The sequence below is a fragment of the Capricornis sumatraensis genome, chromosome 1 (genome assembly GCF_032405125.1).
Source record: "Capricornis sumatraensis isolate serow.1 chromosome 1, serow.2, whole genome shotgun sequence".
NCBI lineage: Eukaryota > Metazoa > Chordata > Mammalia > Artiodactyla > Bovidae > Capricornis > Capricornis sumatraensis.
Window position 1 is genome coordinate 188,512,539 of NC_091069.1, and position 27,144 is coordinate 188,539,682.

General features: G+C 37.8%; 1 protein-coding gene across 1 annotated transcript in view; it reads right to left on the reverse strand.

Moving 5' to 3' along the window:
• Nucleotides 1-27,144, reverse strand: part of VPS8 (VPS8 subunit of CORVET complex) — a 300,926-nt gene that overhangs the window by 84,525 nt on the left and 189,257 nt on the right. The window contains exons 38-43 of the mRNA XM_068987935.1: nt 23,192-23,281; nt 20,295-20,337; nt 16,405-16,508; nt 10,054-10,135; nt 9,636-9,718; nt 2,071-2,151 (exon numbers count right to left, since the gene is read on the reverse strand). Of these exons, the coding sequence (XP_068844036.1) occupies nt 2,071-2,151; nt 9,636-9,718; nt 10,054-10,135; nt 16,405-16,508; nt 20,295-20,337; nt 23,192-23,281 (483 nt within the window). The remainder of the gene's footprint in view (nt 1-2,070; nt 2,152-9,635; nt 9,719-10,053; nt 10,136-16,404; nt 16,509-20,294; nt 20,338-23,191; nt 23,282-27,144) is intronic.

Genomic DNA, 27,144 nt, shown 5'->3' on the forward strand with positions numbered 1-27,144 from the left:
AAAGTATTGTCTTCTTACTACATCTAATTCTCAACATTCAGATATATCATTTTGACGTGCAGTTGGATTCTTTTCTGTCAGTCCCAAAGGGGAAGATATACTGTTCATCCTCCTTGCTACACAGTCTTGTCCTTAAACTTTATCTATAATGGAGAGCTTTTCGTTCTAATGGTCTATTTTAATTCTTTCCACTCAACTCCATCTTTTCTTCTTCTTCCAAAGTTTGTAAAAACCTTCTGTTTCGCACTCAGTTTCCTTTTGCCATCATGGACTCTGTGCCTGAAGGGAATCAGCTTCCTTGTGCTATGCTTACTTAACAAAACTGCAGTTCTTACAACACCCTAAGAAAAGCTCTGTCATTGTATCTACATGTCTAAATGGCAATTTTCCTTGGTGGCTTCATGAGTCACTTTGAAGTACAGGAAGAAAAATTACACCAAGCTGGCTCTTACTGAGAATTAATGCCACAGGCAGTTTCGGGTTAAGGGAAGAAACATCCACTGGATCATGGAAAAAGCAAGAGAGTTCCAAAAAAAAAATCTATTTCTGCCTTATTGACTATGCCAAAGCCTTTGACTGTGTGGATCACAATAAACTGTGGAAAATTCTGAGAGAGATGGGAATACCAGACCACCTGACCTGCCTCTTGAGAAATCTGTATGCAGCTCAGGAAGCAACAGTTAGAACTGGACATGGAACAACAGACTGGTTCCAAATAGGAAAAGGAGTACGTCAAGGCTGCATATTGCCACCCTGCTTATTTAACTTATATGCAGAGTACATCATGAGAAACTCTGGACTGGAAGAAACACAAGCTGGAATCAAGATTGCCGGGAGAAATATCAATAACCTCAGATATGCAGATGACACCACCCTTATGGCAGAAAGTGAAGAGGAACTAAAAAGCCTCTTGATGAAAGTGAAGGAGGAGAGTGAAAAAGTTGACTTAAAGCTCAACATTCAGAAAACGAAGATCATGGCATCCGGTCCCATCACTTCATGTCAAATAGATGGGGAAACAGTGGAAACAGTGTCAGAGTTTATTTTTGGGGGCTCCAAAATCACTGCAGATGGTGACTGCAGCCATGAAATTAAAAGACGCTTACTCCTTGCAAGGAAAGTTATGACCAACCTAGATAGCATATTCAAAAGCAGAGACATTACTTTGCCAACAAAGGTCTGTCTAGTCAAGGCTATGGTTTTTCCAGTGGTCATGTATGGATGTGAGAGTTGGACTGTGAAGAAAGCTGAGCGCTGAAGAATTGATGCTTTTGAACTGTGGTGTTGGAGAAGACTCTTGAGAGTCCCTTGGACTGCAAGGAGACCCAACCAGTCCATTCTAAAGGAGATCAGTCCTGGGTGTTCATTGGAAGGACTGATGCTAAAGCTGAAACTCCAATAATTTGGCCACCTCATGTGAAGAGTTGACTCATTGGAAAAGACTCTAATGCTGGGAGGGATTGGGGGTAGGAGGAGAAGGGGACGACAGAGGATGAGATGGCTAGATGGCATCACCAACTCGATGGAGATGAGTTTGAGTGAACTCTGGGAGTTGGTGATGGACAGGAAGGCCTGGCATGCTGCGATTCATGGGGCTGCAAAGAGTTGGACACGACTGAGGAGCTAAACTGAACTGAACGACTATTTCTGGTTAGTGGTGATTAACTGTTTCAGAATGTTTAAAAGAACACTAATTTTATTCTGCAATTTTTCTATACTCATGTTGACCCTTCCTTTTTTGAATTATACCTTTATATTCCATTATTTTCCAAGAAAGTTTCTTATATTTTTCATTTGGAAAACAATATATATGTCCCACCACCCATGAATCAAAAGAATAAAATAAATTCAAAAGCTGCAATTACACATTCCAAAATATATGTGTATATGTATACAAAATATAAATTAATTAAGGTCAAGAGAAATTTTAAAATTAGAAAGCCATACACTTCAATCTTTCAAACTTGCACTGAACAGAAGGTAATTTCTAAAGAAAAAGTATAGGTGCAAAGAGAAAAAAAAAAGCTTCTTTCTACCTTAGAATGGGCGCAGAAATAGAAAGTAGCTTACCTGTTCATAGTTAAAGGTATCCAACATTCCCAGAATAAGGCCCTGGATTTCTCCAAGTTTTCCTTTTCCATAAACTGGGTCCTAATTAGAAAAAAGTTGCTAAAGATTATAATTCTATTCCTGTTATTTTAAATGTATTTTAAAATATAAGTTATCTGAAAAAGCCAAATACTTTTAAGTATTTGTCAATAGTCACAAAATACTTATCCTTCCATGAGCCTTTCTACTGGAAATGCACACTGGTCTCAGGTCATCAAAGCATTTGGAAAAGTAAATAAAATTTAAATGATCCAAGTCTCTTGCTTAACAACCATAAATTTCACTCTGGTTTTGCTTCTGTAGCAAGCTTCCTTTCCTTCTTATTAAACATCACCTATCCTTTTTTGGGGCTTCCCTGGTAGCTCACATGGTAAAGAATCTGTCTACAATGCAGGAGACACAGTTTCGATTTCTGGTCAGGAAGATCCCCTGGAGAAGGAAATGGCAACCCACTCCAGTATTCTTGTCAGGAAAATCTCACGAACAGAGGAGCCTGGCAGGCTATAGTCCATGAGGTCACAAAGAGTCGGACATGACTGAGCAACTAATACACATACATCCCTTCTTGAGCTCTTATTTATCTGCTACATTAAAACCAAAGTACTCAAGAACACTCAGAATCTGTTCAACTCCTCCTGTGACCCACATCTGGCCACCGTCTGGTCCAAACCAAGTCATGCCAGTTTAGGAGATCAGTTTCTGAATCTAAGCAGCTTGTAGTTTTTCAGTTTTAAATCAAATCACTACTGATAAACAACAGATACCTAGACAATGTTCCTTCCACTGCTTTTCATATGAGCTATGCCAAATAACTTGTTTATCATACACAATTTGAACAACACTGTTGTGTACAAAAATAAAAGTGAACTGAAATCTAACCACTCCAACAGAAACACTTTTGATTTTTTGAGGTATATTCTTCCAGTCTTATTTCTGGGGAAGGAGAAAGAAGGATGTATTTTGGGGGGCATTTCACATAATACGTTTACTTTTTTTACTTAATAAAGTATGTTGTGAGCAGTTTCCCATATCATCAAATAATGGGAACAGTTACAGGGTATGAAACATGTGGAGACGGTATGTGTTATTCAACCATTCTCTCTGGTTGGAGATTTAGGTTTCTCTCCCCACAGTCCACCCTGAGGTCCCATCCCTATTATCAAATGCTGGTGGCTGTAAATTCTGGTCTCAGTCTCTGAGTCTTTCTTAGGAGGAGATTTCAAGAAAGGAAAATGACATACAAACTGATAAACTAAATAAAAAACTAATATTTGCTAGATAAGAGTAGCAAATAACTAAACGATAAACTAATGTTTGCTGGGAAGTATGGGGAATACATCTGGTTACTTGTTAAGGAGTAGGGGTTATTAAAATCTTGGTACAGTGAGTTCAGATGTTAAGAGAAAAAAAAAAGACTGTGGACCAAGGAAAACTTAGGAGAAAGATACAGAAATGTGAGAAGAAACTGTGCTTTCATGCGTATGTACAACATAATCTTAGGATTTGTTTTTTTTTCTCTTCTATGCTCTGGCGATGGTGTCTGAAGACAGGATAGATGCAGTTTCTAACTCAGATCAGTGTTCAGTACTTTCAGCTGGTCAAGAGCAGCACCAGATTATCTGCCATAGGTTCCTGGTCCTGATGCTGAGGTACTGCTGAAGAAACCGTGTACTAATTAACAAGTTTACTTGACTAATTAACAAGTTCACTTTGTGTACTAATTAACAGGTTTACTTTGGACTTGAACAGATCACTTAAACTTACTGGGGAAATCTGTCTCACTAAGTGAGACATTCGTGTAGTAATTAACAAGTTTACTTCGAGCTTGAACAAATCACTTAAACTTAACTGGGGAAATCTGTCTCACTAGGGAAATCTGTCTCACTAAGTTAAAGATACCTGTCCAACATGTGCAGAGCATCTGCAAAAGACAAAACGACAGACATCTCAGACTAGCTCTTTACTAGAACAACAACTCAGGCCATGTACGCATGAGACAATCTTTTAATTTTCCTTGCATAAAAACGGATCCATGTTAAGACTGCTGAACTTACATCCAATTACACTTATGGTCACGCTCTCAGTAAATATATTTACTTCTTTAAGTATCAATAGACACTATAATACTTTATTACAAAAACACTGTAATAGCTACTCTAACATGTCCACACATACACATTACAAGTATGTACTGTGTATGTGTGGAGAGAAAAGCACACTTTCCAGCACAGAAAAGCTCTGTCATTCACCTATGACAAGGGTGGTTTGGAGAATAAAGAGGTCTTGAAAAGGTTAAATGCTGGAAAAAGAAGAAACCTTTATAGGTCATGTCTATATTTATATCAGTACATTTCACTCTAATATGCATAATTTAAAAGCAAAATCATGAAAATAACCTCATGCTGGGACAACATATAAATTATAGAATGCAAAAGAGAGCTCAAGGCTTCTGGCACAGCATGCACACAATCTACTAGCTTTTCAAATTATTTTCCAAATATGTCAGCTAGATTCTTCAGCGATAAATAACTGCTGAAGTTTCTCTTTAACTTGTCCATAATCTACAAAAGAAAAGCACATTTAGGTACTTCACACAAACTTGTTTTTTAAAAAGCATGTTATAAAAAGATGTGATGACCACTTTTTCCCAGCATTTTCTTTCTTTTAAATTGAAGTAATAGTTGGTTTACAATATTGGGTTAGTTTCAGGTGTACAGCATAGTGGTTCAGTTATTTTTTCTGATTATATTCTATTATAGGTTATATGATATTGAATATAATTTCCCATGTCATACAGTAAATGAATGTTGTTTATCCCTTTTATACATAGGAGTTTGCATCTGTTAAACCCATATTCCTAATTTGTTCCTCTCCCCTTCTCCTCCTTTTGGTAACCATAAAGTTGTTTTTTTATATCTGTGAGTCTGTTTCTGATTTGTATGTAGATTCACTGGTATTATTTTTAGAGTCCCATATATAAGTGATTGGAGAAGGAAATGGCAACCCACTCCAGTACTCTTGCCTGGAGAATCCCATGGAGGGAGGAGCCTAGTAGGCTACAGTCCATGGGGTCGCAAAGAGTGGGACACGACTGAGCGACTTCACTTTCACTTTCCAGTATTCTTGCCTGGAAAATTCCATGGCAGGGGAGCCTGGTGGTGCTACAGTGCATGGGGTCTCAAAGAGTTGGACACAACTCAGCAACTAACACTTTCACTTTTCATACAGGAAGGCCTGGTGTGCTGCAGTCCATGGGGCTGCAAAGAGCTGGACATGACTTAGTGACTGAACAATACCAATAATACAGTATTTATTTCTGACTCACTTCCCTAAGTATAATATTCTCTAGGCCCATCTATGTTCTTGCAAATAGGAATACCTCTGTTGCTTTCTGATACTTATTCTACCATACATAAGGGAAGCTGCTGTATAGCAGAGGGGGCTCAGTTTGGTACTCCGTGATGATCTAGAGGGGCGGGATGGGGTGAAATGGGGTTGGAGGGAGGCTAAAGAGTGAGGGCATATATGTAAACATACAGCTGATTCACATTGTTGTAGAGCAGAAAATAATACAACATTGTAAGCAATTATGCTCCAATAAAAATAAATTTAAAAAAATAAAATTTTTACTGATAAAGCATTAAAATATGAATAATGCCAAGAGAATATTAGTCATTTGTTTGTATTAATTCCCTTAGTAAAACAATCATAAGCAGCTTTTCAGAAGCCAAAAATTACTTTTGCCATAGAATGAAGATGAGAACAGGGAGTAAAGGCAGAATGTATATAACGTAAATATGGTCCCTTAAAAATACTAACTTATCAAAATTGAAAGGGAAAAAAAATACTGACTTATCACCTAATGTTCATGAATGAAACCTGTACAATTAAGGTCCCCAGGAACATTTTGAATGAACATTTAGGCCAGGAAGATCTTTGAGAACCTCTCATCATGTCAATATCTCTTCTGTTCTAAGGGGCAATAAAAATAGGTAAACCCTCTGAAACTTGAATGTTTCCTAGAACTCCATTTTGGCCTTTTTTACCAATTCTGTTCATGCTGAACTTCCTCTAGTTTCAAAGAATTTAACTACTACTTCTGTACTGATGACTTCCAAATCTTCCTCTCCACTTCTTACCTCTTCCTATGAAATCTGGTCTTGTATTCCCCACTGCTCATTGTTAGCCAAACAAAACTGAAATCAGGGGCTTACCTGAGTTCTTCTTGTGTTTTCCCACATCTAGTCAGTCAAAAGGTGAATTAAATTCTGTTAGCTAAGCAAGTTCTGAATCCATCTTCTCCTTCCATTCTATGTAACTCAATTAACAAACTTTGAGTACCTATAATGAATACATTCTGGGTATTTCTATGCTTTCCGTCTCAGTCTTGATCCCATCCATTTTATCCTATATAATACAGACTGAGTGATCTTTCTAAACAGAAACCTCATTCCATCAGTCCTCTGGTTAAAATCTTTTAATGAGTATTTAGTGAATTTAAAATAAAAACCAAAGTCCCTTCCACAGTTTACAAAGCAATTAAGGACAGGGCCCCTGCCTCTCAAACTTCAGCTCTGTGATGCAACTTTAATCTTGTCCTATGTTCCAAGCATACTTAAACATCTGCAACTCCTCAGACATACCACCAACCATGTTTCACCTCAGATTCTTTTATATATAGTTCACTCTGCTTAGAATAGTCTTTTTTTTTTTATTAAATAAACCACTGATTCCTTTAGGCTTTTTAAGATTCAGTTCAGACATCTACTCCTCCAGGAAATCTTTTGACAGTCTGTCTCACATATATACTTTCATTGGTATTCCTCTGGCTATAGAGGAGAAACCTAGCTCATTCTATCTTACTCAAAAAATATAATAATTGTAAAGGTGCCGGGGTGTTTAAGGATCCAAACAAAGGAATACAGGTAAGGCTTAAGAACCACAATGAGGGATGCAGACACCTTCAGGATTTTCTCTCCACACTCCTCTCCCAATGTCTTGAATCCTCTCCTTCTATCTTCTCTCTTCTCCATGCGTCTTGTCTATTCTCCTCTTTGTGTGCCTGCTTCATTGTTCTTCTCTCTGAAGATTAACTTTATACTATTTCAGTCCATATGACAGAAAGGTAGTCACTGTCAGCTCCTGAACTTTTGTACCTTATATAATCCAGAGAACTGCAGAGAAACTCTTCACCTTTTCAATTCAGTTCCAAAATTTCCTGAAAAGGATACTGGTTGGCCCCTCTTGGCCAGCTGCCCACTCTGAGTCAATCAGGTAGAGTCAAGAGGCAGAGTCACGGTTTCACACGGCTGTTCCAGCTATTATCAGGTGGACTGAAAGTGTACAGATACAGAAGTAGCAATTACCCTACCTGGGGTTCCGAGCATGTAATCCTTAAGGTGGCCAATATGACCTGTTCTTTAGAGCCCTGTGAATTATTATAGCAGATATTTTCTTGTCTCTCCATAGGTCTTTTAGGGCAAGAACTGTGTCTTTTTTCCATCTACACAGATAATTAACCAAACAGGGTAACATACAATATATACCAATTAATAACTAACTCCTCAAAAAACCAGTGAAAGTCACTCAGTTCTGTCTGACTCTTTGAGATCCCATGGACTGTATGGTCCATGGAATTCTCCAGGCCAGAATACTGAAGTGGTCTCTCTTCCCCAGGAGATCTTCCCAACCAAGGGACTCTTCCCAACCCAGGAATTGAACCCAGATCAAACCCATTGCAGGCAGATTCTTTACCATCTGAACCACCAGGGAAGCCACTAGATTTATAAGATTAGAGTGCCACGAAACACCAGGGACTGAATGAAGCAAATAAAGGAGCTTACATGATATAGTGGGAGACAGTGTATTAAGAGATCAGAGACTTTGATGGTAGTCTGGATGTTACCTCTATTGGTGGATCAGGTACTTAACTTTCTATACTTTAGTTTTCTCCTTCATCAATAGAAATTTTTACAGTAGCCCCACCTACTTCAAGAGATTCTTGTGAGCTTCTGTGAAAGCAACTTGAAAAAATAAAAATTCTATACAAACATAAGGTAAAGTTACGTGCAAACAGGAATTTAACAATCAGCGTACTCTCCTGATTAGTGTGAGTTAACCACTGATGGTGGAAATGATAAGAATACAACTACAATGAATACCAGTATAACACAAAAATAAAGATTTTCAAATACCAAAAGCCTTCAAGGATACAAGTCTTGAAATACACTATTTTTAAAAAAAATTATATATATGCATTTGCCAAAAGAAAAAATCAATTTTTATTTATTATAATTTATGTATTAAAATGTGATGAAAGCTCAACATAAAGCTAAATGTGTATAATGAGAGGCAAGACACTTTTGGCTTTAGGATTTCATTTTTTTTCTAATATACTTGGTAAATTAAAGTACTCCTGCATTATAGAGATAGTTCATATATTACTAAAACCTTATGACAAATGTATTTTAGAACGGATATAAGAAAAGCTGTCTGTACCAAATTATTATTCAACTTATGATAAAGATCAAATGAAGTGATACATGTGAAGATACATTATAAACGGTAACATACAATGTGGTGAGAGACTATTGGATACAGTCTTTATCAGCAAAGGCCCAGCTGCTTCATACCAGATGGGAAAGGAGAGTTTGCAGAGTCTTAAAAGAGAGCTGAAAGCAACATTCTTGGTTGGATAAAAATAATTTGAAAATTATGAAGATCAACAGCATCATATTACTGTTTTGCTTTGTTTTGGTGTGTCTGTATCCTGCTCCCCTGGTGGCTCAGATAGTGAAGAATTTGCCTGCATTGTGGTAGACCAGGGCTTGACCCCTGGGTTGGGAAAATTCCCTGGGGAAGGGAATGGCTACCCACTCCAGTATTCTTGCCTGGAGAATTTCATGGACAGAGGAGCCTGGCGCGTTACAGTCCATGGGGTCTTAAAGAGCTGGGCACGACTGAGCAACTAACACTTTCACTTTTCACTTATCCTGCATAAAGTAAGGAAAGACAAAATGGATTCTAAGGATAATTCCTACTGTTTCCCCAAGAATGTTCACAGAGTTTTCTAAAAATATCTTAGCATATTTTTAGTATTCTCTTTTTGATGAAGTTGGAAAGGTTCAGGCCTTTTTGCTGAAGAGTAGGAGAAGAGTTTTGGACAAAGTTTTAGGATGAGTTAGAAAACCTAAGTAACAAGATTAAGAAATGTCCATATTAACAATTTTTATGTGGGTTTTTTCTGCACTAAGAAGTGTAACCAGCTGGAAACAGGACACCAAAAAGAAACTTATGTGTCTGAATCCCAAGGTCACAGTGAACAACTGAAGGCTGCAAGTTGTGTGCCAAGTAAACTGACATCACTGAATGAGAGCTAAAGGATGAGAGTCATAGTCGTACCTTAGATATTTATCTAATGCCAAAAATCAGCTGCATTGTATTTGAGACCTGTTTAAACATTATTTATACATAACTAAAATATAAGTTAAAATTGATTGACACTGAATTTTACCCTTTCAACTCACCTGTAAAATTCGCTGCAGGATGGATGGAAGGGCAATAAATGCTGCCATACTGTTGAGAACTTGCATGGTCAAAGATTTCAGAGCTGTTATAACAACATGTTAATATTAACATTAGTTTAAAATCAGAGTTTTAGGTTTTTCCTGTAAGTCATAGGAATAAAACTTCCTAGAAACTTAGCTAACCAAGGTCAGTTTGATATTTTAAAGTTAACCTGGTAAGCTGCAAAGCTATTGTTATTTAGACAAAGGATGTAACTGGTGACTCAGAAAGAAGAGAACCTGAAAAATGAGATCAACATTACAATATGATTTCATTAAGGATAATAATAAAAATATGATGCTGGGAGAAGGTATCTAAATGACTATTTCTAGCAGATAAAAATTGAGTGATGGTATAGATGGATGCTGATAAACTTACCTTCAGAGTGTGGATGAGGTGCAGCTGAACTAGACAGCTTCTGAGGGGCCATCATTGCCTCCAATAACGGAAACCAGAGTGCCTATAATGTCACAGAAAAACAAAAGTATTGGGTTGTTTTTAAGAATAACTAACATCAGCCTACTGTTTCACAGGCTGAAATGTACTTCTCATACACACTTGTTGATAAAAATCAGAAAAAGAAAAGATGGAACATGTGACGAGGAAGAGACAATAAAAAGCAAAAACCATAACCAGAACAGATATCTTTACCATGCACCTTGGGAAAATTAAGGAAGCTGAAGTTAAGTCCAGACCTTGGAGCTGCAATCTTCTGTGTCTCTGGAGAGGGGAGGTTCAAAGGAGCCAGAGCAGAGCCTCCAGCTATTCTTAAATGTCTAAACAGCCCTATGTAATGCAGAAGGGGACAGAGAACTACCCCACAACTACCCTCTTCCCATTTCTTGTGAGCTTGACATCAAGCAAGATAAATGAATACAATTATCTCAAGTTTTCTCCTGTGTCAAGCATTATTTTGTATTTCCTCAGTCATCATAAACTAAGAAGTGGAAGTTAACATTATTTCAATTAATAGTCCCAACCACAGAATAAGGTTGGAAATTTATTTATGAGAAAATTAATTTATGAGATAAATTAATAGATCATTTATTTATTCCTATTATATTAGGTACTGTAATAAGTGCTTCCATACAATTTTCATTGCAATTGGCAATTCAATCTCATAACCTAATACAGTAAGCATTACCTTTACTGGAAATAAGATAACTGAAGCTTAGAGAAGTTGAGTAATTTGCCAAAAGATTATACACTGCCATATGTGCATCATATGTATTCTTGCTAAGCCTTAGAGAAAATCTTCATCATCAAAAATCAAACTAATACATTTTAAAATTTCAAGCATATTTTCTTGTTGGGTAGAGATTTACAAAGCCCTCATTTAACCCGGAATCTTGGAAGAGACCTATTCCTGCAAACATCCATGAAGAAACAGGCATGAAGAAAAGTCAGTACTGACAGAACAGGACAAGCATGGTCACTCAGGGACCCCATTAAGGGGACAGGCTCACAATCCAGAGACTTTCCAACTGGGCAGCCTCCCACTGAAAGAGGCTCTACAAGGAAGCCCTTATTTGAGGTTTTCTAAGGCCAGGATTTTATGCTTTATTTTTTTAAACAGTTTTTCTTCTAGTTTTTAAGATACTAGTTTTAACTATGCTGTATACTGACAATTCTTTATTTTATTGAAATTTTAATTTATTTTATCTAGTACTCATGAATTTTTAATCTTGTATTTTATTCTTAGATGGCTTTACTTAGCTTGTCTTTCAGTTGCCTATTTCAACTTGTTTTTAAACCACATCATTTCTTTCTGTCTTTTAATCTAACTGTATATGGTATACCTAAATTTTACCTTTTTGGTTTTTATAATATATTTAGAAATTTGATTTCAATTTTTCCTTATTTAATCCAGGAATTTTAGGTCAATTACCTTTTTAAAGGTTACTTTATTCTTGATTTATAAATAGCAGACTGGGGAAGCATGGTTGTAGAGATAAGAGCCATGGGAAGTATTTATACCCTAAAGAGAGGAACTTTTCAATTAAATCTCCATATTAACCAGAAATATATGGCAAATACCTTTTAAATATTTCATCTCTCTTGCTCTTTAAGGCTGGTTCTTAAAATTTTAACTTGGATAACTCTAAAAACTCACAGGCTAAAATAACCATTATGATAATGACAATCCTAACCCCTGACAGCAGCGCAACTCAATGGGAACTACTTTGTCATGTTACATAACCAACCACTTTCCTCTTCATGGAATTATGTGCATAACAAAGACATATTTTTTATTATATGTAATCACTGGACACTGGGGCAGACAGACATACAAAGTACGACAAGTACAGATTCCACCTGGAAAAGGACTGACAACGCAACTTCCTGCACTCTGACTTTAACTGAAGAAACTTTGCAGAAGAGACAGTACAGATAGTACATTATCAAGCTTTTGGATACTTCCAATTTTTAGTTAGTTTAGGGTCCGTGGCCAGAGCTTTTGTTCTCTCTCACTGTCTCCAAAACAAAAACAAAAAGGAACGAAGGCAAACAACCATGAATATCCCCCAAACTTAATGTGTGATATTACATATAATACATATAATCAGTTTGGCATTTTCACAAAAATAATATTTGAATAAAAACTAACATTCACATGTTTTTTTGTTGTTATGAAAGTTGCCCAAAAAAGAAGCAAAAACCAGTTGTCAGAGGGTGGGGGCAAATAGAGAGTGGTGTTGAGAGGTGAATGCATGTCTAACAGAGGAATACTCACATACCAGCTCAGATACATTTTTGAAAAAAAAATAAATAAATAAATACAGAATAAGTTACCCTTTCACCAAATCAAAGGAAGCCTTATTTCTGTTGATGATTAAGAGATAAAAGTTCAAATATAATCAGAATAATCCCTAGAGTTCTGGAGGCATGAATTTATATCTAATTCTGCCATTAATATACATGAATCTGGACATATTTCAGATTCAGTTCAGTTGCTCAGTCGTGTCTGACCCTAGTCATGTTTGACTCTCTGCAGCATGCCAGGCCTCCCTGTCCATCACCAACTCCTGGAGTTTACTCAAACTCATGTCCACCGAGTCGGTGATGCCATCCGACTATCTCATCCTCTGTTGTCCAATTCTCCTCCTGTCTTCAATCTTTCGCAGCACCAGGGTCTTTCAAATGAATCAGTTCTTTGCATCAGGTGGCCAAAGTATTGGAGCTTCATCTTCAGCATCAGTGCTTCCAACAAATATTCAGGATGGATTTCCTTTAGGATGGACTGGTTGGCTCTCCCTGCAGTCCAAGGGACTTTCAAGAGTCTTCAACACCACAGTTCAAAAGCATCAATTCTTCAGCGCTCAGCTTTCTTTACAGTCCAACTCTCACATCCATACATGACTACTAGAAAAACCATAGCTTGGACTAGATGGACCTTTGTTGACAAAGTAATGTTTCTGCTTTTTAATATGTTGTCTAGGTTGGTCATAACTTTCCTTGCAAGGAGTAAGTGTCTTTTAATTTCATGGCTGCAATCACCATCTGCAGTGATTTTGGAGCCCCCCAAAAATAAAGTCTGACACTGTTTCCACTGTTTCCCCATCTATTTCCCATGAAGTGATGGGACTGGATGCCATGATCTTCGTTTTCTGAATGTTGAGCTTTAAGCCAACTTTTTCGCTCTCCTCTTTCACTTTAATCAAGAGGCTTTTTAGTTCCTCTTCACCTTCTGCCATAAGGGTGGTGTCATCTGCATATCTGAAGTTATTGATATTTCTCCTGGCAATCTTGATTCCAGCTTGTGTTTCTTCCAGCCCAGTGTTTCTCATGATGTACTCTGCATATAAGTTAAATAAGCAGGGTGACAATATACAGCCTTGATGTACTCCTTTTCCTATTTGGAACCAGTCTGTTGTTCCATGTCCAGTTCTAACTGTTGCTTCCTGACCTGCATACAGGTTTCTCAAGAGGCAGGTCAGGTGCTCTGGTACTCCCATCTCTTTCAGAATTTTCCACAGTTTATTGTGATCCACACAGTCAAAGGTTTTGGCATAGTCAATCAAGCAGAAATAGATGTTTTTCTGGAACTCTCTTGCTTTTTCCATGGTCCAGCAGATGTTGGCAATTTGATCTCTGGTTCCTCTGCCTTTTCTAAAACCAGCTTGAACATCAGGAAGTTCACAGTTCACATATTGCTGAAGCCTGGCTTGGAGAATTTTGAGCATTACTTTACTAGCGTGTGAGATGAGTACAATTGTGCGGTAGTTTGAGCATTCTTCGGCATTGCCTTTCTTTGGGATTGGAATGGAAACTGACCTTTTCCAGTCCTGTGGCCACTGCTGAGTTTTCCAAATTTGCTGGCATATTGAGTGCAGCACTTTCACAGCATCATCTTTCAGGATTTGAAATAACTCAACTGGAATTCCATCACCTCCACTAGCTTTGTTCGTAGTAATGCTTTCTAAGGCCCACTTGACTTCACATTCCAGGATGTCTGGCTCTAGGTGAGTGACGACATAGTATTAAATATATATAAACACAGCTTACTTTTGTGTTTTTTTAAATCAAAATATAACCATGTACAATATAGACAGCCAAAAGGTAAAATAAAAACTCACGAATGGAGAAATCATGGCAAAAAGGAGTGGTGTAGGACTTCTCTGGCAGCGTAGTGGATAGGAATGAATTTACCTCCCACTGTGGGGGGCAGAGTTTGATCCAGGAAGATCTCACATGCCACGGAGTAACTGGGCCCACGTGCCACAACTATGAGCCTGCGCTCCAGAGACAACTACTGAGTCCACGAGCTACAACTACTGAAGCCAGTGCACTCTAGAGCCTATGCTCCACAGCAAGAGAAGCTACTGCAATGAGAAGCCCGAGAAAAACAACAAATAGCCCCGACTCACTGCAACTTGTGAAAGCCTGCAACATAGCAATGAAGACCCTGTGTGGCCATTAACAAAAATATATAATTGTTTTTAAAAAGTACTTTAAAAGAAAAATATAAGGAAGAGTGTAAAGCTTATAATCCATTTAAATAAAGATTAAACACTATGGGAACTGTGGCTATAGAAAAGAATGTTTTGTTAACCTCAATGAGGTAAAATAACATAATTAATAAAAATTCAGAGGGATAGAGAAGAGAGGCTGGAGCAAATGTGTACGGGCTCACATAAACATCTTTATTGGCTGCATATCATAGATACTATAAAAACTGAAATGTAATTATAAATGATAATTCCAGTCTATTATAGTTATTCAGATTTTTTAAACTTCAGACAGATTAATAGATAATATAGTAAAGAACTATTTATTTTAAATTCAGAAATTCCTCAGTTTTACACAGGCTTCCTAAATGAGGTTAAATACTGCATTTTTTAAGAAAGCATTTTTGATCCAATTTTTCTAAAATTATGTAAACCTAGGCAGATGAAAAAAATGTCTACAGTGATATTCATCAAATGATAATGATGGTTATTTCTGATATGATAGATACAGGATACTTTTTTTAAAATGTCCTTCTGAATAACTTTTTGTATTGCAGGATTACAAAAATAATGGGCATGTATCATTTCACTCAAAGTTTTTTAATAAAAAAAACCCACATCCATTATGTAAATGAGTTTGTTATACACAATTTATATTCTAAAGGGTGTTCAAAATTTATAACCTGAAAAAAGGCCTTGACAAAAAAGCAAAGGAGAAATTTACCCATTTCATAAGAACAGAAAACACGCAAGTTTACTGTTTTCACTGTAACACATATGGCAAACTATGAAAAATTTTACCCTCTTTCCTATTTCAGAAGCCCAGGCAGTGGAAGGAGGCCAGGTGGTGTTAAGCCAGAGGCCAGAGACTGGAAAGGCAGGCACAGTTACGCCACATCATACTGCTAACTTTACTTCTTAAAACTACAGAGTCTTTGCTGTCAAGTCGCATCTCACCCCCTTTGTTTCTGCTTCGTTGCTGTAACTCCCAGCCACACCAGGTGCTCAACTATACCTCCTCCTTCAGCTTTGTGTACTCCCTTTTTGCAGTCTGGAATCTGTTACAGATGTGGTTCCAACCTTGGCTGCAACAGTGGAAACAAGTGGGAAGCTTTGAGACGTTCACTAGGGAGGGGTTAGCCGTTTTTGAGGCACTAGCCTACTATGTTCCCCCTGTGCCTAGCAAAGTAATAAAGCCAGTCCTTCCTTCTCCTCCTAACAGAAAAACAAACAAAGAAACAGAACCACACTGATGATGCGGGTCCAGCCCCAGAGACTTAAATTTAATTGATCATGGGTACAGTCTGGGAGCTTTCCAAGCTCCTCAGGTGACTTATGTGCAGCCAAGGTTGAGAAGTACTGTATGGTAGCCTTTTTGACCTTTTCCTGCTTTCTCTGTATCCCTTGAGGCTTTTCCTCCAGATCTTCATACTCACTTTATCCCCAGGGAATAAAAGAGATGATAAACGGATGACACATCCATAGTACCACTACACGGAATACACAAAATCTCTGTCCAAAGAGAACAAGGACATCTAGTATTCACACACCTAAGTTTTGCAGCACAGTCAAATCTAAGAATATAAAGCTTTTTGTGAGAACAAAGCAGACAGGCCCTTCCCGTAATAACTTTAGGAGTCATATACTCCTGGGAACACTGAATGGTGATTAAAATCCAGTTGCATAGAATTCAGGTAGCTGAGAGGGCAGTGGAAATAGAATTAATTTCTAGTTTCAGACTAGAACAGACTTTTAAAAGGCTTTGTAGTCATTCTCCTACCTCTCTCTGCTGTTGGTTCAAATTATGTGAATTTCTCTGGCAGAGGGCAATCGTCTCTACCATGGTCTCTTCAACATCCTTCAATGAGGGATCCTCTTTGGTATCTAGAGTCAGAAAAATTGTTAATATCACTCAAGGGTATAATACTGATAATCTCAAAGCTTCTATAAAAAATGAAACGTTTTTTTCTCTGCATATTTTTAGGTTTCAATGATATAATCATGTGTAAGACCTGATACTGAGGTTTAGTAGATTAAAAAGCAGATAATTGTTTGTAACAGCCTTCTATATAAATGTTTGACATTCCTAGGACATAGAAAGCACATCATATTAATACTTAGCATTCTAATGTACTTTAGCTATGGAAAAATCCCCAGTTGTTTGTGGATTTGTTGTAGAAATATCTTTTACAGGTCTCCCTCTATTTCTTTAATGTACATATTTCTTCAAGATACTATTTCAGGCACTTTTCTCTTCATTTCTTTTTCAATAACTTCAGCCACTCTTCTGGTTTTACCTCCTATGTCCTTGCTGATAACCTTCAAATATACACTGCCAGCTCTTATTCCTTTCATAATCTGCAGGCTGAATTCTCACCAGGCTCTAGGCATCCATTTCTACATGGGCATCCTGCAATCTCTTTGAACTTTCGTATGTGCAAAACCTAGCCCAGTCCTCTCACTTCAAATATGCTCCAAACCCTTACATTTCCTAACTAAGAGAACCATGACCTTTAAGTCAACCAGTTTATAAATCTTCACCATCTTTAATGCTTTCATCCATACATTCAAATAAATAGTTAATTTTGCTAATTCCATATCCATGCTCCCATATATCCATGGCTTTTACCTGACGGAGCCCTTCAGCACCTCGTTTGCACTGTAGATTAATTTCTGACTTCCAAATCTTGGCTCCCTCATTCCCTTTTATACTGCCACTACAGTTCTCCTAGGGCTACCCTGGTGGCTCAGGGGTAAAGAATTCGCCTGCCAATGCAGGAGACATGGGTTTGACTGGAGGTCAGGAAAAGCCCCTGGAGAAAGAAATGGCAACCTGCTCCAGTATTCTTGCCTGGGAAATCCCAGAGGGGCCTGGCAGGCTGCCGTCCGTGAGGTTGCTAAAGAGTCAGACACGACTGAGTAGCTAAACAACACTAGTTCTCTCAAGCACAAGTCCAAACGTGAGTCTCACCCATGAAAAACTAATTTTTACCAACAGAATGTCAATAAACCTCTGATCCTAAGTAAACACAGTAAACATCCTGGGGCATCGTTCCACCAGATTATTTCCCAAGGTTACTAGCCAGGCACTTTCATCTTCATGTTCTCCTCAACCCAGAAGCTCCTTTCCTTGCTTTTGTCTTTCAAATTCCTACTCATTATTCCAGTCATATTACTTCCAAGGTTGCATCTTCCACAAAAGAAACTCAGTTACAGATAGTCCCCAACTGTGCACAATCCTTTGTCACTCTCACTGCATCTCTACTACAGTATTTGACTCTACCTGCACTGGAAGTTTTGTTTTTTTTAACATATCTATCTCCTTCAAGCGAGTTAGCTCTTTGGATGAGGAATGTGTTTTAGCCATCTGTGTGTAACCCACAGGAACTAGCTCACTGTTGTGCAATTACCAAATCCTCCAAAATTCTTAAGCACACCGTCAAAACTGGAAGGCAGCTATGCTTACTACTATACCACCAATGCACACTGTCAAAATTGAATCTGACAGTAGATGGTAGTTATGAGACTATTACTGAGAAATTTATCCTCGTTGGAATTCAAAGAACTGGCTTCCCTAGACATATCACCTGCAAATCACTGTAGTGATTTAGGGAAACATTCTTCTTATTTTTCCCATATTGTTTCATGTAGTATCTGCAAAAATTATTTTCATAACAGAAAATTGGAAAAGAAAACTACTATAATTGCAACACATCTAGCAGTCAAATTGAACACTTACTGACAGCACAAAAACCATAACTAAATGCTTAGTTGAACTACATAAAGAAAAGTGAACTGTTTATGGAAGTTCTAAGAACAAATACTCTATGGGGAATTAGGCTAAAGGTGTTTAGAGGACTGTGTGGGCCAAGGAATTCAAGAAATGTGTTAGTGAGTTAAAAAGGTAAAACAATCTAAAAATCACCTATCCAGTGATTCTCTGAACTTTGGGAGGGCTATTTTGAAAATGTTAAGGAATAGGAAAATGAATAATCCAATTCAAAAGTGGGCAAAAGATCTGGACAGACATTTCACCAGAGAAGATAAAGAAAATGGCCAACTAAGTACAAGAAAAAAATGTTCAACATCACCAATCATTACACAAATGCAAATTAAAACCACGAGGAGATGCTATCTCATACCCAATAGGGTGGCTACTACCAAGAAAACAGAAAATAACAAATGTTAGTTAATATGTGGAGAACTTGAAACTCATGTGCATTGCTGGTGAGAGAGTAAAATGATATTGCCATTATGGAAAATGGCATGGTGTTTCCTCAAAAAATTAAAAACAGAACCACCATTTAGCTTCTGCTGCTGCTGCTGAGTCACTTCAATCGTGTCCGACTCTGTGTGACCCCATAGATGACAGCCTACCAGGCTCCCCCATTCCTGGGATTCTCCAGGCAGGAACACTGGAGTGGGTTGCCATTTCCTTCTCCAATGCATGAAAGTGAAAAGTGAAAGTGAAGTCGCTCAGTCGTGTCTGACTCCTTGCGACCCCAGGACTGCAGCCTACCAGGCTCCTCTGTCCAGGGGGATTTTCCAGGCAAGAGTACTGGAGTAGGGTGCCATCGCCTTCTCCGACCATTTAGATTAGCAATCCATATCCAGCAATATATATCCAGAAGAAGGGAAAGCAAGGACTCAAAGAGATGTCTGTATACTCATGTTCACAGCAGCACTAATCACAACAGTTGAAAGGGAGAGGCAATCCAAGTGCCCGTTGATAGATGAATGGGAACACAAAACGCAGCATATACATAAAACAAGAGCATTATTCAGCCTTAAAAAAGAGTGAAATTCTGCATGTGCTACAACATAGATAAATCTTGAAGACATTATGTCAAGTGTAATAAGCTAGACACAAAAGGACAATTACTACTTGATTCTACTTATATGAGATACCTAACCCAGAGTAATCAAATTCATCAAGTCAGAAAGCAGAATGGTGGTTACTAGGGGCTGAGTGGGGAGGAGGGAATAAGGAGTAACTGATGGGCACGGAATTTCAATTTGGCGAGGTGAAAAGGTTCTAGAGATGGATGCTGGTGATGACTGTACAACAGTGTGTATGTACTTATTGCCAATGAACTGTACACTTAAAAATGGTTAAAACAGTGAATTTTATGTGGCACTTATTTTACCACACTTTTACAAAACAAATAATTTTTTAGTATTAAGGAATATAATAAAAATCACATATCTATCTGTGACAAAGTCATTCAAGATTCTAAACTTCAAGTTTTACTGCTTTCTGCTAAAATCATGTAAGCTCAAAACAGAAACATTGGCTATTACTTACTGATTAGCAGCTCTGCTTTGTTGTTGTTCAGCACATTAGTTTTTAAAATATAAGTTATGTATCTCATTTATAATAACCAAAACATAAGAACAAAAGTATAGCCAAAAATTAATACCAGTGAAGAATATCTAATTTTCTGTACAATGAAATGACCTCTAGTACTGACAATTAGCATCACAAAAGCACAATGGTTTATATTACTTCCTATTATGAGCCTTGAAAACAAGTCAAAATTTGGATCAATAATAAACAGCAATATACAGATCAATGTAATTATTACTTAATAAATGTAGTTTTTCATTTAATACATTTTAAAACATGGGGTCCACAGAAAAAGAAATTGCAAATTACACTCAAGAACTTACTTTCATCTTGACGTATTATCTCTTGAAGTTTGCTTTGTAGTCTCTAGGAGGTAAAAGGAACACTTTATATTTCCAATCCACCAACACCTGAATTAACATATTTTAAAGGTAAAATCCAAGAAGAAACAAGGTTTTTAAGAATGATCTCTGTCATTCAGAGAAGAACATCTGTGTATACAGAAAGCATAGCTAGTAGTACTGGAAGTGACTCAAAGTATCAAATATCACGTATTCTGCCCCACTTTTGCTTCTGTTGTACCACCACACAGTCATCATTGCTAGCCTTTAGGCACAGTAATGGGGATTAGGGTTAATCCATGCTTTGGATAAGGGAATAAAATTCACACTCAATTATGAGAAAAAGGGATGGGTGCAAATGAAAAGGACATGACAAGTCTATCACCACAGCACAGCCTTGGGCGTGACATCTTTGAGATCCGCAGTTGTGGCATCCACTACTCCACTGAATTCTGGATCCTCAGACACTCTTAACTGATATCCCAAAGGCTTTTTAATATGACTGAAGTTGACCTTAATACATCCCTTCTACCACAAATTTGCTCCTTTCCTTGAGGTCCTTTATAGGCTAATGGTAAGCTAAAAGTCAGAATCATCGTTAACTGCTCCCTCTCATTTACCCCATACCATATTCAAATGATCAATAAGTTCTTAAATCCACCTTCTCTTTTCACTTCACCAGAACCGTCACACGCACTCAAGCCCTCCTGATTCACTGCTGCAATAGCCTCGCAAGTGCTCTCTGCTTCCAGTTTTACGTCCTTCTCTGCATCCCACATATTATCCTACAGTCAACACAGCAGTCTTTATGAAACAACATCACCTGAGTTTCTTGTTTAAAAACCTTTAGTTCATCCTGGGTGAAAACATAATCAGCCCTAATTCTTTAGCGTGTCCTACAAAATCTTTCCAAGTCTGGATCGAGTCTTTGTTTCCAGCCTGACCTGCCTATTTATACACTGATAGCTGAGCCCTAGTAAAGCTACTGGCTCAGCTCCTAGCAGTTTGTATTCCTTTGTATTTTGCAAACGATCGTCTTATTCCCTGCAAAGATCTCTCACTTCTCCATTTCCCATCCATTTACTTATCCTTTAAAATTGGGTTCATGGTATCATCAACAAATAAACTGCAAGGAAAAAAAGAGATGAAAGAGTGACCTAAAGATTAAAATGGGTTAAGAGCCCATACAGATTCTCTGTGGAATATTGTTATTGGCTTATTTCACAATTATATGGCTAGAAAAAAACTAGAAGCTAATGTGAACTATTTTTTAAAATATAAATAGGACATCCCTAATCTATTCCTAGCTAGATGACAATGTTTAAAAAATGGATATATAATCACACACATTAGGATGGCCATTACCAAGAAAATAAAAAATAACAAGTGTTGGTGAAGAGAAATTGAAACTTTGGTGCACTGCTGGTGAGAATGTAAAATAGTAATAGTCGCTATAGAAAAACAGTATGGCAATTCTTTAAAAATTAAAAATAGAATTGCCATTTGATTCAGCAATCCCACTTCTGGTATATATTCAGCAATCCCACTGAAAGCAAGGACTCAAGAAGATATTAGTACACCCATGTTTATAGCAGCATTATTCACAACAATCAAAATGTGGAAGTAACCCAAGTGTCCATTGTTGAATGAATGGAAAAACAAAATGTAGTATACATATAATGGAATATTATTCAGCCTTAAAAGATGAATGAAATTCTGACATGTGCTACAATATGAATAAATCTTGAAGACATTATGCTAACTGTAATAAGCTAGACACAAAAGGACAAATTCCTTGATTCCTTTTATGTGAGGTACCTAGTGATCAAATTCCCAGAGTCTAATGTAGAATGGTGGTTGCCAGGGGCTAGCAGGCAGGGAAGAATAACTGGTCTAATGAATTTGGGAAGTTGAAAAAGAGATGGATGGTAGCGAGGTTACATAGCAATGTGAATATACTTAATGCCACTGAAATGGTAAATTTTATTTTATAACAATTAAAAGAAATTTTTTACAAACTGCTATATAACACCAACTGCTGTTGGAATGTAGAGCAATCAGAACTCTCATACATTACTGGTGGAACATAAAATGCTACAGCCATTGTGGAAAGAGGTCTGCTAATTTCTTATAAAACTAAACCTCTACCTATCTTGTGAGGCACCAATTCCATTCCCTGGTACTGACCCCAGGGAAAGGAAAACATTTTTGTACAGGAGCAGTCATAGCAACTTTACTCATAATAGCAAAACACTAGAGATAGCTCAGGTGTCAATCAACAGGAGAGTGGATAAACTGTGATATAATCATACAATTAAATACTACTCAACAATAAAAGGAACTGATATATGTAATAACAGAGATAAATCTTGAAAACATTATGCCAAATGGAAGAAGAATTATACAAGAGTATCTATGGGATGATTCCATTAGTATGAATGAACAAAAAGGCAAAACTAATCCACAGAGAAAAAAATTCAAATTGTTCTCTCTGAGGGGACAGAATTGGGAACTGATTGTGAAGGAACTTTCTGGGCTGAAGGTAATGTTCTCTTATCTTGTTAGGCACTGGACTTAACCAAGTGCATGCATTGGTTACGATTCATTAAACGGTACATTTAAAACTGGAGGATTCTGTTGGATGTAAATTTTACCTTGAAAACAATACAAAGAAAGATTGACTCAAGTTAAAGACATGCATGATAAAAGTATCTAGGGATAAAATGTACTGCTGTCTGCAATTTACTCTGAAACATAAGAAACTGATGAAAACTTATACAATGTTATACGTCAATTTTATCACAAGAAAAAAGAATAAATTGATAAATGGATAGAGGGCTAGACAGAAATATGACAAAGCAAACAGAGTAAAATGTTACCTTTAGCATTATTAAGAAGGCACCATGAATATCTCCTTTCTTTTCTAATAGATAAGCAGTGACTTCACAAAGTTGATACTTCTGGGTAATCTAGCAAAGAAAAAAAGATAAAGTTTTTGTTGAAAAATCTTTGTGGAGTTAAAATATCCTAGTAAGGATGAAAAAGCTTCAAAATAATAAATAATGAATTCATATGCTAAACAGTATATTACTGATACTCTACAGCATAACATGCAAATATTTGTCTTTCTAGTCTTAGAGTGGCCTGTTTGGGACTACAAGTGAACCAAAGTCATTCATACTCTTTTCACTTATTTAAAAAGTTGTTATGCACCTGAATTATGTATATCCACTGAACAAAAAGTAACATATATCCATAAATAGTAATAATCTACACCAGAAATTGATAAGTGTAATTATTCATAAAATATTTAGAACAAAATGACAATGAAAACACTATAAATTAGCTTACAGGATCTTAATAATAATTAATAAACTAAGAGTTTCTAATAAGTTAAAAAAGAAATATCAGTTAAGCTAAGAAAAAGAAAATAAATACAGAAAAGAATGTCATAAAAAGAAACAACACTGAGATTTAAAAAATCCTACGTTAGTCTTTGAAAAGACTAATAAATTAGAATTAAACTCTCTCAGGAGTAAGAAAAAAGGAAGGCACAAATAACATATTAACAGGTGAACAGATCAAAGAGGGAAGATGTAATCACCTTAATGAATGCAGAAAAAGTAATACAATGCAGCACCCATTTCTGACAAAAACAAAAATATAAAACACTGTAACCCAAACTAGTAACTGAACTTTCTTAGTTTAATAAAAATCATCTATTAGAATCCTAAAATAAATACCATATTTAATATAAAATGTTAGACACATCCCCTTTTATTATTTATCTTTTTTTAGTTCTACCAGTTTATTGCTACCAACCCATCTCCCTCCATCCTCATGCACACATGCTCAGTCATGTAACCCCATGGACTGCAGCCCTCCAGGCTCCTCTGTCCATGGCTCTTCCAGGCAAGAATACTGGAGTGGGTTGCCATTTCCTTCTCCAACTTTTTAAATCAGAAATAAGGAGAGAACGCATATTATCACTGCTTCTGTTCAGTAATGTTCCCAGACAACTGATGAGGGAATAAAAAAAAATACAAGATTGGAAAACAACGCACAAAAATTAACAGCACATACCAGCACTAATCAATCTTTAAAAAGTCATTTCAAAAAATTTCCTTTTAGAAATTTCATTTCCAATGAGCCCAAGTGGCCATGGAGGGAGTGGAGCCACCTCATGCCAGGGCCCTGCATCCAGCCAGAGCGGAGAGCCACTGCAGGGATTAGGGTGCATGCCTGTACCTGGGAGGGAGCAGCAGCTGCCTCGACTTTGACCCTTCCTCCAGCCTTGGCAGTGTCTGCCACTGCCTGCACACAATTAAGTGCAAGCATCAGGAAGGACTGGAACTAGCCCAGGCCCTCAGCCTGCCTCTAACTAGGGTGGAGACTGCCACTGCTGATGCAACTGCACAAAGGTAAAAACGGATTCAGCTTATCAGTGTGGTTTCAGCCACTCTGGCCCGGACCCTGCCTCTACCCAATGTGTGCACACCAGGAAAAAAAAGGGAACAAATTGGATTTCCCTAGTAGTCCAGTGGTTAAGAATCCATCAGCCAATGTGAAGAACCTAAGCTACTCCATCTTGTTAAAAGAAAAACTCCATTTTGTAAGGTTCCGAGAAAAGAGCCTTTGGAAATCCCGACCTCACCCCACCACTCACGAGCCAATCGGACCCCAGACCAAAATCTCCTGACTTAACACTCAGGAACTTGTGGTCTACCTAGACAATAGGGACCAATCAGGAACCAACACACAACCCTTCGAAAGAAAGTGACCAATCAGACGTCCCCCTACCTAGAAATCCTTTTTTTCCATGTATACTCCCCATAGAAGCAATGTAATCCACAACCCGGGGCTCCTCCCTATAGCCGCTGAGTCGGTAAGGGTGGGAGCCCCAGCTCGAGCTTGGTAATAAAAAACTCTCTTGCTTTTGCATCGGATATTGGCTCCCTGGTGGTTGTTGGGAGATTTCGCAACTTGAGCATAACAAATGCAAGGGACTCAGATTCAATCCATGGTCTGGAAAGATCCCACATGCTGCAAATCAACTAAGCCAGTGTGCCACAGCTACTAATCCTGTGCTCTTCAGCCCATGGGCAGCAACTTCTGATCCTGTGTGCTACACCAACTGAAACCTGGGGGCCTAGAGCTCGCGCTCTGCAAGAAGAGAAGTCACTGCAATGAGAAGCTCATGCACCACAAGCAAGAACAGCCCCCGTTCACCACAGGAGTAGCTCCTGCTCACTGCAACTCGAGAAAGCTCACGCACAGCAGTGAAGACTGAGCACAGCCATAAGTAAATAACAATTGCTAATTAAAAAAAAAAAAAAGTGGAACAATCTTAGAAGTGCAGTCCCAAGCAATCAGGTCCCAGCCATACCCTGAACCATGGCGAAAGCACCATCACATTGGGAAGAAACCCCGCTCCAGACCCTCAGGCCTTGGCATCACCCCTGACAGGGTAGAGACTCTAGCCCTGCATGCCAGCAATACAGAGCCTGATAGCACAAAACAGGGAAGGACGCAGCCTACGCTCACTTTAAATTTAGCTCTTCCACCGATGCCACTGGGGACAAGCAGACTTCATAGGGATGCTCCCACATATGGACATGCCTTCAAGACTGGGAGCTGTTTCACATAATCTCACAGAGAAAAACAGAGAACGTCAAACAAGATATAAAAAAAGAGGAATGTGTTTCAGATGAAAGAGAAAAATTCATTAAGGGGATGGGAAACAAAAAGTGATAAATAATTTACCTGAAAAGAGTTCAAAGCATTACTAATAAAATGCTATCTGAAAGAGGAAAAATAAGATGAACACAGTGATAACTGAAAAAAAAAGAAAATAGAAAAGAGGATTATCAAAGCTGAAGAATTCAACAAGAAGACTTTGAAACGCACAAGTAGTTAACAGGAGAAGGAAAAACAAGTTAAAACCGACACCAAAAATATACAAAGAACCGTAAGACACTACTACAAACAACTATATACAAATAAAACGGATGACCTAGAAGAAATGGACAAATTCTTAGAAAGATACAACCTTTTAAGACTGAAAGAGAAAGAAACAGATAATATGAACAGACCAACCACAAGTACCAAAACCAAAATTACGATTTAAAAACTTCCAACAAACTGAAGTCCAGGTACCAACTACTCCACAGGTGAATTCTATCAAGCATTTCAGTTCAGTCGCTTAGTCATGTCTGACTCTTTGTGACCCCATGGACTGCAGCACACCAGGCTTCCTTCCCTGTCCATCACTAGCTTCTGGACCTTACTCAAACTCATGTCCATCGAGTCAGTGATGCCATCCAACCATCTCATCCTCTGTTGTCCCCTTCTCCTCCTGCCTTCAATCTTTCCCAGCATCAGGGTCTTTTTCAATGAGTCAGCTCTTCGCATCAGGTGGTCAAAGGATTGGAATTTCAGCTTTAGCATCAGTCCTTCCAATGAATATGCAGGACTATTCCCTTTAGGATGGACTGGTTGGATCTCCTTGCAGTCCAAAGGACTCTCAAAGTCTTCTGCAACACCACAGTTCAAAAGCATCAATTCTTCGGTGCTCAGCTTTCTTAATAGTCCAACTCTCACATCCATACATGACCACTGGAAAAACCATAGCTTTGACTAGATAGTCCTTTGTTGGCAAAGTAATGTCTCTGTTTTAATATGCTGTCTAGGTTGGTCATTGCTTTTCTTCCAAGGAGAAAGAAAATTTTAATTTCATGACAGCAGTTACCATCTGCAGTGATTTTGGAGCCCAAGAAAATGCTCTCTCATGGTTTCCACTGTTTCTCTTCTATCTGCTATGAAGTGATGGGAC